This window comes from Penicillium expansum (assembly GCF_000769745.1).
Source record: "Penicillium expansum strain MD-8 chromosome Unknown contig58, whole genome shotgun sequence".
In the NCBI taxonomy this organism is placed as follows: domain Eukaryota; kingdom Fungi; phylum Ascomycota; class Eurotiomycetes; order Eurotiales; family Aspergillaceae; genus Penicillium; species Penicillium expansum.
In genome coordinates this window covers 257,047-273,672 of record NW_015971292.1, presented here as the reverse complement: position 1 = coordinate 273,672, position 16,626 = coordinate 257,047, and the positions used below count along the sequence as shown (strand labels likewise).

General features: G+C 46.9%; 5 protein-coding genes across 5 annotated transcripts; 2 read left to right on the top strand and 3 right to left on the bottom strand.

Annotated features, from left to right (window-relative positions):
- Positions 1–59: 59 nt before the first annotated feature.
- Positions 60–1,508, top strand: PEX2_022180 (uncharacterized protein; the record flags this gene model as incomplete). The annotated part of the gene is made up of 2 exons (XM_016739493.1): positions 60–376; positions 431–1,508. The coding sequence occupies 2 exons, from the start codon at positions 60–62 to the stop codon at positions 1,506–1,508; spliced, it is 1,395 nt and encodes a 464-aa protein (XP_016599403.1).
- A 2,054-nt stretch (positions 1,509–3,562) lies between these two features.
- Positions 3,563–4,559, top strand: PEX2_022170 (Zinc finger, C2H2; the record flags this gene model as incomplete). Its single annotated transcript, XM_016739492.1, has 3 exons — positions 3,563–3,659; positions 3,867–4,272; positions 4,349–4,559. The coding sequence occupies 3 exons, from the start codon at positions 3,563–3,565 to the stop codon at positions 4,557–4,559; spliced, it is 714 nt and encodes a 237-aa protein (XP_016599402.1).
- Positions 4,560–5,649: 1,090 nt separating this feature from the next.
- PEX2_022160 (Major facilitator superfamily domain, general substrate transporter) lies at positions 5,650–7,538 on the bottom strand (the record flags this gene model as incomplete). Its single annotated transcript, XM_016739491.1, has 4 exons — positions 5,650–6,581; positions 6,644–6,986; positions 7,050–7,320; positions 7,378–7,538. The coding sequence occupies 4 exons, from the start codon at positions 7,536–7,538 to the stop codon at positions 5,650–5,652; spliced, it is 1,707 nt and encodes a 568-aa protein (XP_016599401.1).
- A 1,357-nt stretch (positions 7,539–8,895) lies between these two features.
- Positions 8,896–10,600, bottom strand: PEX2_022150 (cytochrome P450; the record flags this gene model as incomplete). Its single annotated transcript, XM_016739490.1, has 4 exons — positions 8,896–9,320; positions 9,374–9,917; positions 9,969–10,441; positions 10,498–10,600. The coding sequence occupies 4 exons, from the start codon at positions 10,598–10,600 to the stop codon at positions 8,896–8,898; spliced, it is 1,545 nt and encodes a 514-aa protein (XP_016599400.1).
- Positions 10,601–12,171: 1,571 nt separating this feature from the next.
- PEX2_022140 (alpha/beta hydrolase) lies at positions 12,172–15,732 on the bottom strand (the record flags this gene model as incomplete). The annotated part of the gene is made up of 5 exons (XM_016739489.1): positions 12,172–12,788; positions 12,856–13,086; positions 13,146–14,524; positions 14,933–15,222; positions 15,274–15,732. 5 exons carry the CDS (start codon positions 15,730–15,732, stop codon positions 12,172–12,174), a joined length of 2,976 nt encoding a protein of 991 aa, XP_016599399.1.
- Positions 15,733–16,626: the final 894 nt, after the last annotated feature.

The window sequence follows — 16,626 nt, the reverse complement described above, 5'->3', positions numbered from 1 at the left end:
CCAACCGTGACGTGGCCGCTCTATCAGTACAATGTCGAACTCTCCACTCCCTTTGTGACATGGAAACCCGCAAGAAGTATCACCGAATTAGTGTCTCCTCATGTGAAGAAGCTATCGACAAGCCATTTGCCTTGCTTATGGATATTTTGAAACGACCTAACTTGGGTAATTACGTGCGCCATATCGAATGTCGCACAGCAACATCCAGGCATATGGACTATAAGCAAGTCAATTCTCAACGGGATTTGAGCAATGAGGAGATGACTCTCGTACGAGAAGCGGTCAAAAAGGGTGGTTTTACAGGACCCCAAGAGGATCGAGTGGTCAATATGCTTATGCAGAGGATGGAAAAAACGGCAACGTTCAGCAGCTATCTGTGAGAATTTCATTTGATCCTGGTCTCTGAGCAACTGTCTAACCTGACAAAAAGTCACCGAGAGAGCCTCGGAACGTTCATCACCCAAGCCTTGACCGCAATTCTGATTGTGGTATCGCCGAATGTTGTGTCAATGGCCTTGACAGATCCCTCTGGCATGAGTTGCAACCATGCAATCGACTTCCCGCTTGCGCAACTCCTTCGGCAAGCTAACGCCAGTCCCGAAAACAAGTCATATCTTCGCAACCTCCGCGATGTTTATGTGATCAACAAAAACGATAGTACCTGGTCCGATGGCCGTTTCTATGTTCCAATGGACTTTTCTGGTTGCTTGAGGCTATTTGACAATCTCCAGTCAATTGAATCTGTCCGTGTTGATATAATGGAAGAGGATCCGAACGGAAATGTCGAATTCAAAGAGAAATGCTCCAATATTAGCAAGATCTCCATCCACAATTCGTCAGTTGATTCTCTCTACCTTGCGAATCTGATATGGTCGTGCAAGATTCTCAAGGAATTTCAGTATTCTATTGGGGGTAGAGCAAGCAATGACGGGGGTTTTGCTATGTTCAACCCTAAAGCATTCATCAAAGTGCTTTGCGCGCACAAGAAAACACTGGAAATTCTCGATGTCGACGCAGAAAATGAAATATATATATTCGAAGTTGCTGACGAGGAAGAGAGAGATGACCAATTCAACCAATACGGGAGCCCCTTTGAATCTGGCATCAGTGACGAGACATGTAAATTCTACAAATCGATATGGACATACAATGGGTCACTGAAAGAATTTGTGGCCTTGAAGCGGTTGAGCTTGGGGATAAACTTTCTGTTATACCTTGCAGCTGGTGTTAGCGGAGAACCCTACGAGAAGAGGGAAAAGTTGGATCTGGTAGACTGTCTACCAGTTGGGCTAGAGTACTTGTGTGTTCGGGGATACCAGAAGGGCCAGAAAGAGGAGCACGATGAGCAGATGGATGCATTGATGACATTTTACAAGTCGGGGGCATCCCAACTAAAAGAGGTCAAGGGAATCGATGAATTTATTCCCAATGCCGAGGTGGTTAAGGATCCAGATAATGACGATCATTTGTTGTGGTCGTTGGAGGAGATTGGGTATGAGAGTGACTAGAAGGTTGTATCTAATATAACACACCAGGGTATTGACGAGACTGGTTTCCAGTGCATGTACGGATCTCAGCTATAGAGAGCATCGAAGCTTTGGCCGGAACCCTTTCTGGCCTATGGCTCATCAATCTTCCGATTCTAACTCACTGCTTCAAGACCAACTTGCCAGTGAGAAGAAATATACCTACAGACTTGGCGGTAGGTACGTTGTATTTAGCATCCTTCTCCTTGCTTTGACTCTGTTTCGTTTTTGTCGCGAAAAACAGGACGAAATTTGGCATACCACTACGTAAATGGGGAGCGTTTAAAGCCTGTGTCTCATTGGATGATGCGGAGATCTTCAACAACAAGGATGCACTTTGACACGAGAACTTGCATGATATAGTAGCTAGTGATTCATGGTGGTACCCCCCCCCCCGGCGCCACCCGCTGCCGACACAGAACGGGACCCACATCCACTTATATTAGCATCTACTAGTGCGCTCGAAGGGCCATTAGCGCGCGAAGGAGAGCTGACCCCGAACCTTTTGAAGATTTTTGCGGTCGTGTCCCCAGTCCTGTCTTGGAGTAAGCTGACTGTTCGCTCTCTTGAACTTTGTGGACTTTCCACCTGAACGGGTATGAGGCTCCCCTTACAACAGTTATCCCTCAGGTGGTGTTTCTCGGGATAATTTTCCAACAGGGCATCCATCTCCTTACCTAGATGGGATAGCATCCATGTTGCAATTTTGCAAGATCAGAAACATTTATTAGAAAGCAACAATGATTGGCGGATTGGTGAGTAGAATGTCCTATAATATAGGAGCTGAGAGAAGACTGACCGACCAGACTATTGCCAGTGAAACTAAAACATATCCACCTTGACTAATTTAGGCAAATTCCATGACAGAATTGAGACGAATTTTGGAGAGCAGTGTGCAAATGTCGAACATGTCCAGAGGTGTATAGAGGTTCTCGAACATATTCGGGAAGATCTCAGCAAGATCCTAAACAATAAGAAGAGGCATTAGAACCTCGAATTCAGCGACAGCGAGAAGCAGCGTGTCTGCTACGCTTTCCGAGTTGTGAATCTATCTAAATTCCATCATGCCTTTATAATTGGTACTAATTTCTAATAGTACACCTAGGGCTCTTAGAAACTCCTGGGCCTAGTCCATTCTCAGCTACCGTTGCTTAGCTTTACCCCAGACTGAAGAAAGTTTCTAATCCTCTTGCTATTGGTATCCTTGATGCCGTCCCATTATGTGTCCAAGAAGCTACCAGCAACAAGAAGTCCCTGGACCAGAAGCTCACGGAGGCTCAGGCCTCGAACCAGTAGGACTAGATATGTTGATATGGCACGGTTGTTGATGCCTTTGATGAAACTATACTAAATTCTTGAATTTTTATACTATACTTTGAATGTTCTAATACGTGGACAGCGTAGCCCTTCATAATATATAATTTCACATGGCTAAACTCAAGTTTATTTGAGTGCGAACTATTACTATTAGGTACATCATCTTCATCTTTGATAACTTTTTATTCAAATGGCATCTGAATGTGGTCTATGCACTAGACCACCAAGGAAATAATGTGTCGCTCGTTTTCCAATATTGGGAGTTGTTAAAGCTGATAGTCAGAATTTTAGCCTCAGGCTAGATTGCTGCCTAAACTGGACATCTTCTCGTCTCTTCGACACGTCCCCCTTTTTGTTTTTCTTTTTGTTTTTTCCTTCGGTAACATATTGTGCTTGTTATTTCGATATCGCTATCCCATCATGAGAGAACTGCAACTTAATTGGCCAGACAAGGTCTTATCATACAGCGCCTGGATGACGGGATCGGTGCAAAATCATCGAGGCGCGGGGTGCGATGAAAAAAGAAAAGAGAAGAGAAGCTCGGGCCATAGGGAGCGAATCCTCTTTGGTCAGATTTCGATTTTCCCAACTAATGGAAACCACAGCCTCAGTTGATATCTGTCAGACCAATTAGAGGGAGTCGGGGCTCTTTTTCACGTAAGCTGTTTTCAAGGCATCCGAACAAGCCCTGAAGGTGCGCATCCAGTCACATCTCAAGAATGCAAATTTTCCATATCGTGCCTGCGCCACTGCTTGAGCTGCACCATCTGAAAATTTCTGCTAAGATCGCCAATCACGGTGACGTGTGGCGCTGGGGTACGCTGGGATGTATGAAAAATCTGCCAAAATGCTCCCAAGGCACCCAGGTAGCTAGGTCATCGCAAACCCTTCAGTATATAAGTGTAGATCCCCAGGGGCTTCCCCGCATTTCTGTGTAGGTCGCTCTCATCATTTTCGTTCTACATGATACTTGTTAAGCTTGGTCTCCTCCGTTCTTGCGAACTACGATCTACAGCATGACAGAACCAGTCGAGCATGGCTTGTCATACCTCGACCAAGAGGGAGGGGTTCAGTGGAACGAAAGTGACCCCCCGCTCTCCTACATGTTCGCTGACCACTGGTCCCCTCTTGCCGATGATTTTCCATATGACCATTTTCTCGAATCCCCCTCCGCTCCCCTCACTCTTGACGAAGCGGCTTCCACCTCTCTCGGCGCTCTCCACAAGATTACCGATGCTCAATACGACAAGGGCTCCCCGAACGAAGACGGCGCTGCTGCTGCCGATACTCCGAGCCTTGACCCCCATGACGGGATGTCTGACATCACCTCTACAATAATTTCCACTGCGGACGAAGAACAAGGCTCGACTGCCGCAAATGATAGTATCCAGAGGCCTGCCTCTTATGGCAAAGTCCCGATGGGCGTTAAGTATGTTCCTTTTGGAATAACTCTCTGCTCTGTAATATCCGTTTTAGATGCGGGCTCTAACATTCATATGATACAGATCTAGCCGTGGCAGTCCACTAAAGTGCAAATGGAAGCACTGCGAATACTCGGGTGGATTTTCTCAGATGGGAGCCCTGCTACGCCATATCAAAACAAAGCACATCTCACCGGGTTTGTATGAATGTCCCGAGGGCGAGTGCCGGAAGTCGTTCAACCGAAAGGACAACTTGGTTGCGCATATCCGGAATGTTCACCGCGAGACCGTTTGATTCTTATTTGGAACTGGTTCTTCCGAAAGTGAGTATCGGAGTTATGGCTGGAGCGATGGTGTATGGTTATCGAAAAGTTACGCTTGTTTCTCAGTTTTTGTCACAATACAAAAGTCTTCACTTGTTTTAATATTCAGAAAACATTATCAAAGTTAGGTTGAGTAAAAGAAAGTAGACATGATAAGTTCAAATATTTGATATGCAGGGATTTTATAGGACACTCAGGATGCGTAACACTGTTACACAAGAAAGTAGAACCAAGAAAATCAACATGGCCCAGATATAGAGTTTTCTAGTGGGAGTGCCATTTCTTTACTTGAGGGTTGCGATCAAAAGTTCTGTCAGTAGTGTAGATTCAGGTCCTTCGCATCCTGGGCCGAAGAAGGAATGACCTTGTCTAGACTTGCGGACAATATATGACGGCGGTGATAAAGGGCAAGAAAACAGTGGACTCAAGGAAGCTACTGGATAGAGAGTAGACCTCCGCAAAGCTCATAAAAGGCCCCGGGGCTCGGGCCCACTGCCCATCGGTGGGCCTAGGGAGTGGGCCCCAAAGCTAGCCCATCGGTGGGTTAGGGCGGGTTAGGCTTTGGGCTTAGTGGGGTTTGCGTAGGTTTAATAGAGAGAGACAAAGGCAAGGGAAGTCAATAGAGGAAGGAGCAATGGACGTCCTATCTGCCTAAGGTCAGTCTGAATAAGATCAATGCCGCATCGTAGAATTGCCTCATTCTTTGGAGAGACGTAGGGAATTTCTGGTAACTTTGTGCGGTTTCCGTATTATCTGATGGTTCTACCATATGCAACGGATAATGTACCGCATTCTAGCTTCTTTTAATTGATAATGCTTCATCATGCACACGAGAGTATTGACATGACTATATCCAGCAGGATAGTAAAGGAAGGCACAACGCTACTTTGAAGCATATGTATCCGAATTTCCCATCTCTTTTGACAGCTCTGAGCTGATGTATTATTTTCTTTCATCTAGTCAATTCTAACTTGACTCTGCAACACTTCACACCTCCAATCTAAGAAAGGGCATATTAGTTTCCTTATTCCCCCCTGAGCCCCTTGCTATATATTCGTCCATCTAGAACAGAACCTTGGAAAGATCCTTGTTATTGTGAACCTTGATGTTCCTCATCATAAGAACCCAGGCAATTGACAGTCCCATCACTGCGGTACCGGCAATCATCATGTTTCGCTGACTGAATGCATACGCATCCTGGATGGCAATACGAGCAGGCGTACCAACTGCATAACTGAGCTGGACGTCCAACGACTCGTAGATGTCCTCCCACTGGTCCTTCAATTCGGCTGGCAGATTGGCACGTAGCTTGACGGGAAGCGTGTTTGTCCAGATAGCGCCAGAGACACTGCTGCCCACTGCACCACCAAGGTATCCAAACGTGCTGAGAAGGGCCAACATGGCGGCATAGTCTTCATGCGAGGCCGCAGCAAGAACAGCAACTTGCTCGATCAGAATAAATGTTCCACCACCCACTGCGAGGAAGATCTGGCACATGCACATATATCCAATGTTGTGACCCGGTTGACGGAAGTAGATCATCAGACCGCTTGCCAGGAGGTAAAGAGGCACAGCGGCACAGAGAAGCCACTTGAAGCGACCAGTTGCTCTGATGAGGAAGCCACAGCCAATAAGCCAAATTGGGTCCATGAAATCAAAGATGGCGCTGATGTAACCGGCCTGCGTCAGGCTTGTGTTATAAACGACTTGGAGGTAGGAGGTGAAATAGCTAGCCCAGCAGTAATAAGAAATCTGGTAGGTAATATCCAGCAGACAAGCGCCAATGACAGTGCGGTCGGTGATGAGGTGGAAGGGGATGAAAGGCTTCGGGGCCAGCCATCGCTCGTAACTGACAAATGCCACGAGAACACAGAATCCCACAACCATCATCGCAATGATCTTGGCCGATCGCCATTGGCCTTCGGTGTTGCCGGCGATATTGAAAGATGTCAGGAAAAGAATCGTGCCGCCTATCATCAGGAAAATTCCGATAACTGTGTGTCGCAAAAAGGGGTGAGTAAAAATGTCAGAAATTGGATTTGAGAGCTTTACTGACCATCGAATTCTATGACGTAGAACCAGATGGTTTCTCCCCAGGTTCGTGTTGACCTCTCCTTATATTGTAAATGACCGTTCTTGTCGGCCTTTCGCTTGGCCATTTCCCAGGTCACAATCAAAGGAAGCGCAGCGATAGGGAGGATGATGCAAATTGTTCCGTACGCCCATCGCCAGTTGGTTTCGTGGAATTGATTTGACAAAGGGGAGCCGGCAAAGGCAGTGATCATGCTAGGAGAGGAGGTGAGAGCATAAGCAAGACCTCGATCACGAAGCGATGAGGTGTCTGAGGTTATCACATCAATGCAGAAAATGGCACCGGTAAATCCAACAGTATAAAATGCCTGTTGATTGATTAGCGATTTCGACACAGGGCTGTGGAGGGCATGGGTGATATAGAGACGTACCTGTGCAGCACAGTAGGTCGTAATATTGTTACAAGCAGCCATCATGATCAAACCCATAATTGCAATCGCAAGCATGAGCACGAATCCAACAGTTCGATCAAAAAGATTCAGGACTTTAGCGACGGGCATCAAACACGCAGCACCCATAACGCTAGTAATCACTGAAATCACGGTCAACAGCGAGTGTTCCGAAAAGTCACTCGTAATGTAAGCAGAGAGGTTTGAGGTGAGACTGCTGTTGAGATTGTTGACAAAATACACCAGCCACATACTATGTTCGCATTAAACCTCACATTCAGGAAAGAGGACTTCTCCCAGGGTTACTCACCTAGTATAGGCAATGATCAGATGCTTGCGAGTCCACGTAGTTGTGACTGCGTCGGCGATTTGAACACCATCTTGCTGAATCTCCTCTGGTATCTCTGAGTCCTTGAGGTTCAAGGACTGCGGGCGCTCCACGGTGGCCCCTTTGATGGTGTCTGTATCCATGGAGGGTAGAGAAGTCTGGGATCAATAACCCAGAATGAATGGTTAGAAGGGCGGGTATGATTTTTAATCTCTCTCTCTCTCTAAGTATATATTAAAATTTACGGAGTACGTTAGACCCTTTTAGTTTGTGTAAGCGAGGGTGGCGTCGCCCATTGCACGTGGGTCCTCTAATATGAGTAGTGTCTAACCCCTGCAGTAGCATTCCGTAGACAGGAAACTACTCCGAAGCAAGTCTCAGATGGCTCATCGTTAGTAACCATTGGGACTTAACCAGGGTGGGGGCCGGGTTCCAAGGTTTCCACCCGAGTGGCGTGATCTGATAAATATTTGTATGATCTGATAAATTCCATGATCTGATAAATTATGCGATCAGATAAATTATACGATCAGATAACTTTTACGATCAGATAACTTTTAATCTCCGAATCTGGCTCCCGTGGTTTCCATTGAGGGAAAGCTTGGCCATATGTACAGCTTGGCTACATGTACAAGCTTTTGATAGCTTGGAATTTCGAATGCTCGGAGTGATGGTTGGATCTGATCTAGTCTCGACTATGTTCGTTAAGTTTCTTGGCATTTGACTTATTCAAATATCTTGTCTTTCCCTATGTTCCAAAGATTAAGGACCTGATGAGGTAGTACGTACTTATTGTTAACGTCTATGATCATTCGATTCTAATTTTGCGGATGGGATGTCCAGAATTATTCCGGAAAGGCCTGGATGAGCTTTTCCTTGTTTTCCGCTTTCCTGGACGCAGTATCACGGAATGTAGCAGTTAAGGCAGCAACATTATCCACTATTTGTCCACATGATTGGGTAGCGCTATGGAAAGTTGGGGCCCGTGATAATATGTTTCACTTGGCAAAGTGCTTTCCACCCTAATGGTTGGGAAAGAGATTTCATTCTCCACAATCTGGGCCAACCCTGAAAAGTCTAAACAGCAGCGAATTCATTGCCGACCAATAACAGTTGGGAGGAACTCCGAGGCCTCGTCGCTCCATGGCTTGGCGGATAGGGCGGGCACAAGTAAAAATGTGCACGGAGGAAATCGGATAATCCGGCACATATAGGACCATATATACACCCTGGCTAACTCACTTGTCATGCGGATAGTAGTCGGTTATACGGATTGGGCTTGCCGCCGGTGAATTCTACAATTGTCAACTAATACTATCGGAAAACCAACCCAAAAAAGACTGACCGAAGTGGACTCCGAGGAACTCAATGTACACATCTGAGAACATACAACACAACCTTGTGATTTTTATTATAAAGCAATATCGTGTTTGATTTAAGGTGCAAGGATTATGAAAAGTTGTGAAAAGACAATAACGAGATCAAAAGTGTATATCTAGGTCAATTCTGAACAGGTATCAGAGCAACCTTTGTCCCATTAGCATTTGCCAACGTCAATCCCAAATCCTCCGTCCAGGGATTAGGATCCCGAGTTTCAATTGCCTCAAAACTTTGCATAATCCTAGTAATAGTGTATCCAGCCTCAGTTAGCGCGAACTGCTGGCCTATGCATATCCGAGGACCTCCGTTAAACGGAATGTACCCCCAACCAGGCTTGAGATTTTCCCATCTCTCTGGGCGGAACTCATCCGCATCGGGTCCGAAGACTTCTTTATCGCGCTGCATTGTGTATATGCTGTAGATAATCTCGTGGCCCTTAGGTACGTAAACAGGGGACTTTCCATCCGGGCCACCGCCAACGGGAAGATATGTATCTCTGTTGGCTTGGCGTATATTGAAAGGGACGAGTGGGTACATGCGCTGAGCTGCATATTGTTTAGCAAACCGCATAGCCAGAGCTGGGAGGGGTGGTGCTTACTCTCGTTCACAACCCAGGTCAGGTACGTCATGGATTTTAGATCCTCGAATGATGGCTTTTTTCCATCCAAAGCGAGCACTTCTTTTCGAAGTTTGGTCCACACATCGGGCTCTCTGGCCAGGATGAAGAACACAGTGCTTAATAGGCCAGCAGTGGTGTCGCGACCAGCAAACATAATACTCACTAGCTGGTCTGCTATGTTGGTCTTGTCAAGTGTTTGCTTCGACAGCTCATAGGAAAATATATATCGGCTTTCAGTCAATCGCTTGATCTCTTGATCAACTTCACGGCCGCTGTTGAGCGCGACACGATAGTCGATAGTCTTTTGTACAAATCTCTCAATATAGGTGCGGGTATCTCTAATGGCTTTGTTGTATTCCTTCCTGCGGTAGAACCTCCCGAAAGCCCCAAGTCGAAAGCGCATGGCAGTCACGTGTCCGGCTGCATCAAAGGATTTAGCAAATTTCGCACCTGAAGAAGATTCTTCTTTGCGTAGCGAGTGAGCAGACTCTCCAAACAGAAACTCGGTGGCAGTGTCAAGAGTCTGCTTTCAGTCAGTTGTATATTTTGGGGAATATCAAGCATGACAACCTACTCCCTTGAGAAATAGTGGGACCAAATCGATGGTCGATCCGTCGCGCGGGATTCGCTCAATCAGCTCCGCAACGTGATTCTCATACAATTGAGTGTCGTGAATCTGAGTGCGCGAGAAATTTGGCCTGAGGAGAGCTCGTGCATGTTCCCACTCGCTACCGTCTACACCGAAGATGCCTTTGCCCATGAGTGGACGGAGAGCATCTATTCGAGCTGAACTTATTCCGAAGTCTTTGAATTTCAACGCGAGAATTGTTTGGATGTTCTGTGGTTCGACCGTGAAAATGAATTTTCGATTGAGGATTCTCGCCTTGAATGTCGGACCGTAGCTTCTATGCCAGCCGCGAATAAGTTCGAGAAATCTATGCTCCGGGCCGGCTCTGGCTACTTCCATGGCCATGCCAAGACCAAACAAGCCGTGAGACACAGAGTGTGCTGGGGATTGGCAGCCGTTTTCGCGAGCGTACTTCCATCCTGGATTAGTATTAGTCTGAGAGTTAGTCCACTGTCAATGAGGAAGATATACATACTTTGAAAGGCTTGTACGGCCTTCCTCAACGACCACGTAATCACGATACCTCCAGCCACAAGGCCGTAAAAGGGAATCTGCAAGAGATCGAAAGACACTGCCATAGCCACGGTGATTTACAGGGAATAATATATTTTGAGACTGTAAGCACAACGAGCCGGGGTTTATTCATATGTATTTGAGCTATGTGTGTGTACTTCCCCCGGTACCTAGTAAGATGGGTCATGGCGTACAGCCTGACTTGGCTTCAACTGGCGGGGTAAATTGGTTGATTGGCGATCGCTTGGTGATTTCCCATGTGCGTATCTTAGAACAAAGTACCCGTAGATTAGCTATAACTCATCTCATTGGACTTTTGACTCCGGAGCTGTAGCTCCATTCGGGCACAACAGCCTGCCAAGGGGCATGACTCGACCTTGAATAATTTCATCTGGCGTGAGATTTCAAGATGAGCCCGAGTGTCAAAAAGTGGGAGGATGTATCGCTGCAATAGGTCGGACGCATAAAGGTGGAGAAAGCGTAGAATCTGGTGATTTGTATACCTGCAGGGATTTCCTTGTCTCTTTCTTCCTCGCATTAGTAAAAACGTATTGCTCAATGCTTATTGGTTTGAATATCCGGGCTTTAATACGCGTGGAGGGATTCGTAGCGAATTTCTGATTCAAAAAGAGGAGAAATGCGGTGGGCGTATCTCTTTTGCGTGACAGGGGCCTTTTAGTCACTGTTTATTGGTTTGTTGAAAAGAGCAATCGTGACATTTGGTGGTCTGAACATGAAGCCAGGTGGGGTGTGATAGGTTGCCACAACATGGAAAACCGACATATGGGTGTCCGATTTGCAAGCAGTCTTGTTGATCATTGGTGCATGTAGAGGAGAAGATAAAACCCAAGGCTCTCTCGGTCGAGCGGTGATTGTGTTGTCAACCAACAAGACATGTAGAATGGTAGGGTATTAGAATAAAAATCAAAACACACAATCACCCATCACAAGCATCTAGGCACTACTGCGGGTATCTTTGTTCGTCACCCCCCTTTGCTATTCTATTGGTTTCACTGTGAGGCGTTGTAGCGGGGTAGGAATCACGAATGACACTAGATCGACAGCGGCACGAACACGAATGCTCCTTTTACTGAATTTCGCAATTAGCCCATCTCTACTCAAGATCCACCCGAAGAATTTGAGATGAGACTGACCAGCCCGTTGTCAAGATTTTAGTGACGATTCGGGCCAGCATTGTCGCTGGTATGTCGCTTCCCAGGGTTTGACGAGAATTAGTGACAGATTCGACTTTTCCTTGGAATTGAGCGATCTAGATTATTACCATGATAAGTGAATAGAGCACCCATAGGTAATTTCTCATGGCGCGGACAAAGTCCGGGTTAACCGGTGCGACACTCATTTTACTCGAGAGCAAGGGCAGGGGTGTAGCGCAGCGTGAATTGTGATGGCATGCATGACATGCATATCATTACAAATACATCCAATGAGGAGTCCGGATGGAGGGCCCAGGGCTGTATAGGTCTAGGTCTATCTTCTTCTTTTGCCATGGGTTCTCTTTATCTTAGGAATATGGACGGTATGGACTTGGCTCTAGCGTCGATCGACACTCACATCTCGAATTTTCCATCATTTGATATGTCTTTGGCCCTTCGGCTATATCCGCCACGCTTACATGTCATGAGTCAAACCCCGAAGTCCAGCACTCAGACAGAATGTCCCCGTGTTTGTGCATCAACTCCTTGAGGGCCACACCACAGGTCTGTGACCCGCCAATAGTAACGTCAAGGGACATGAGTCCTTTCGTGAGGATGTCGATTTGTCGATCCCAGATCCCGTCCGGTATCAAAAGCTTTGCGTTGTCATCTGATACATCATCAACAGAACAAGAGTGAAGCTGCAGGTCTATAACACTCTCAATGGCCCGTTGAAGGGCCGTGACAGCTAAACTGGGTGTCACATGATAAGCCGTGAGTGGGACTTCGGCGCCGAGTCCATTTTGAAGGTTGAAAGCCTCCTCGGCGGGTAAGTTGAGTACGCATTCAACTACCTGTGCCACGCACGAGGCTGCGTCGCGCTGATATTCCCAGACCGCGGGTCCTACTTCGTGTTTGATGGAAGGATCAAGGTCTTTGGTCACATTTTTGAAGACTTCGGCGAGAAGAAAAATACCGAGGTTCCAGAACATCACGAGGGAAACTAAGGTATAACCTGTCAGCGAGATATCGATGATAGGATTGCCGGACAAAAGCCGAGGGAGCGAATTGGTAGGAGCGTAGCTTACCAAGAGATATCCTAGGACAGGTAGACAGGCAATGGAAATTTCTGATGCACTGAAGAATGAAAGGTTGGAATGATTCACTGAAGCCACGAACAGCCGTCACGCTCAAGTTGATTGCTTCAATTATTGACGAGGACCGTTCATTGATAGTGCCATGCGTCTGATTAGCAGCGGTTTTGATGTTTATAATCTGCCTCCAGACGATAAATGTCTCCGCACTGGCTTTCCGGCAGATTGGTTGAACATTGATATCCAACTCTAGGATGTTTTGAGAGACTGCCAATGCTGCCACGGCCGCTTTATCTGAAAGAACTGTGGGGTTTTAGTTCGGTTTCCATAGATTTGAGATTCTCCATACGAAGAATACTAACCTTTTGTAGTACCCCATAAGTCTGGAAGTTTGCATTGCCGATCCATTGCCAACGCTGCGCCTGTGTCGCGGATATACGCAGTCCATCGGACAATGCTTAAACTTGCTTCAGCAAGAGCACCATATGTGGATGATGGTCCCAGGTTCGCACAATATTGCGTGACAAGTCCATTTAAGTAGGATAACTTTTGCAAAGCTGTGTCAAGGAAGTGGTTTGGTACGAGATCCTCTCTGTCGATTATTTTAGTTGGTGTAACAATACCAACAAACATGAGTGTTGCCAATACGACTCGAAATGACCGAACATGATGTGCATCGTTGAGAAGTGATCTTGCCCGTACCCAAGCATCAATGAAAGCGTTCAAGGAAGATTCACCCCCTGCCTCTCCAGACTTTGAATTTCGAGGAAAGTGATCATGAGCTGAGCTCGCTTCGAAGGAAGGCGAACTGGGCAACCATTGCATCGAGAATGCGCGAAGAACCGCTTTGAAAGTCTCATCTGATTTCTTCCGCGCGGTCGAGTTAAGACGATTGCCATAGAGGTTGCCCAAATGATCAAGAAATCGCACACTTCCCAACAAGGAGATATCGTATGGTAGTGCTTGTGACGATACTGGAAGAGCAAATCGGGGTGCGATAGCGATTGGATCCATGGCTGAGCTGGTAGGCGCCGATCCATTTGAGCTCCCTGAGTCACTGTCTCCCAACCGGTAGCGACTCTTGGTCGCATAAAGATTGCAGTCATAGTCCAAAAACCTCGACGCACTGGCTGTTGCGATTGCTTCATAAATCCGCGCGAGACGATCACCAAAGATTTTCGCGTCTATTCCAGAATTCAGCAGGTAGATGGGACTGTTGAATGAAAGGCCAACCGAGGGTCGATGATTTTTTGATTCCAGATTTTGCCCTGCGTGTAAGCGAACCAGTCGGGACGTGTCATCCATAAATTGATCCCCAAGCTGGCTTTCCTCTGGCACTATGTCCTCAGAAGAAAGCCCAGTGAATGAATTGGAAGGCTCGAGGTTGGTTGAAAACAAGTTGACGCTATCCGCGACAATCCCATCACAGTCGAGATTCAACCAAGCTGCCAGAACATCTTGGTCAGCGATAGAGGTAGCCTCGAACCGGTTATTCGGGCTCCCAGCGACTTCCTCGGTTGTAGTATCAAAGGTCCACGTGTCAAAGTCGTTGGGTTCATTTTGCGTTGTTGATATACTAGGTTCCCCGCAGTTGCGCCTCTGTCGTTTGCGAGAGAAAGGACTAGACTGAGCTATAGCGAATTCGAATGTACACTGGCGTCTCAGACGTTTGCAATTTGCGCAGATCGCATCGGAAATTCCGTCTGGATCCGATTGCACAACACAGCGTCGCTTGGAACGTCTACATGGATCACAACTTGTGTTTTGGCGTCGCGGTGGATTCACAGGAGATGTTGACGCCTTTGGAGAATTGAGATCCCCCGGCATTCCGTGTCTACATGATAACTACAAGACAAGGTACTCCGTAGCTTCCGCTGGATTAGGTTATTCCCGACGCGGCTGAATTGATTTTCCGTTCCGCGCCACCACTGATGCCTGAAATGATGCCTGAAATATGAGGCAATGTCTTAAAAATATTCATTTGAAAGAGAGGTGAATCGTCATAGAATACACAAACATCCAAATATGGTATACCTCCCACGCTCAGTGATATTACTGGAACCCCATGGATACAGAAAGAGGGCGACATGGTATAGTTGATGTCTAGACCTTCTCTCCAGCTGCCCTCCGAACACAATCGACAATGAACCCCGGGTTACTCATGAATGGGGAATGTCCCTCATCGCATTCCTCCACTTCAAAACAGCCCTCGCCTTGCGCAATCATCCTCCGCTGGAACGGTTCCCGCAACGCCTGGTCGTTTTTGCAGACAATGTATGTGCTCGGGATCTCACGGTACGCGGTGTATGTGACAGGAACCGTCAGTGGGCCCATGGGGAATGTGTCGAGCAGCTCTATAGCCCTATCGATGTCCTTCTGCTCGCAACGGTTATAAAACACGAGGTGGACACGGTCCTTCGGGAGGCTGATTGCTCCATCCTGGCGACAAATTAGTACCGAAGACGTAAACGTAAAGATTCGTATCCATACCGCTGACACATCTAGTCCACCAAACTTTTCCTCCAGCTCCTTGCGTTGACGCTCGATCTCTTCTTCCTCGGGCGTCTGTGGGACCAATTGGCCGACATGGGTCTGGCCTTCCGGCAACGCCATCGCGCACATGTAAACCAGCTTGATAATACCGCCTTTCAAACCCTGTGCTTCTCGCTCCTTCTTTCCCAGACCCTTGGCTGCCTCGGACATGGCGATGCCGCCAAACGAATGTGCGAGGACGACGACATCTTTCCCGGCGTCCAGTTTGTTCATAATCACTTGTCGCACAGCTAGCGCGTCTTGCTCCCAGCTAGGTAGTGGTGGGCTGGAGCCTACCGAAGGCATTGTCACACCCTCTGCATCGTAGTTGACCTTTGCAAGCTCATCAATGAGGCCTTGGAAGTGTGCAGGTTGGTGCCATGCGCCTGGCACAATGACAATTGAGGGATTGACCATCGTGAAGTTTTATTCAAGTAGAAGAGGATTCAAGAGTGGTAAATTGGGATTGAGGTAAGATGGATTTGGGATAAGACGAAGATCAAGCCTTTAAATATATGGATGAAGATTCGGTGCTCAAGTATGTAGATGTGTCCCCACATCGGAGCCGCCCCAAAGTGGATCACTTGGTCGGAGCCGCCCCGAACCTTTGGTTGCTGATTGGTTCAATCTCGCCAGCGGCTCCCCCATTTCATCGTACCTAGTAGATGAGACTTACTGTATTATCCGCACAAATCTTGTATGAGTTACTATCGGTATGAACGATTAGACCTATGTCTCATGCGAATGCTAATGGCTCCTACCATAGTGGCCTTGAAAAAAAGGCCCTTTGGCCGTGCTGTCTAGCCAGTGAATACATCTTGAAGGCAGACAAAAAGCGAGTTTTACCTATTACTCAGGTTGGTCAACAGGTAGGATGGTAATCTGTACTGCTGAAATATGATTTTTGGACATTTAAATACATTCATTCTCCAGAAACTAAGAGTATGGTCTTATGGTGTCACTGATGAGACTTTCCAATCCTCTCCTCCTCCCCAGCCTACAATATTTTTTGCTCAACGAAAGTTATCCTACAGCTATGTCACAAATTATTGCTCTTCAAATTTGTGATATTATCTGTACCTAGGCAGCCGTATGTTGACGGTTGTAAGATCATAATGGAAAGATAAGAAAGACCCACGAAGCAAACAATAGGCTAGCTGGGCAGGAAGATGTGGAGTATCAAAAGGAATCTTCAAGAAAACAAATTTCCTCAGAAATTCTTCGGACAGCAGAGAGCTATCTCTGCAGAAAGGTTCCAAAATGTCGGAGGGGGTGAGAACAGAGCCCTTTCTTAGGTTGGTTCAGCTCCTA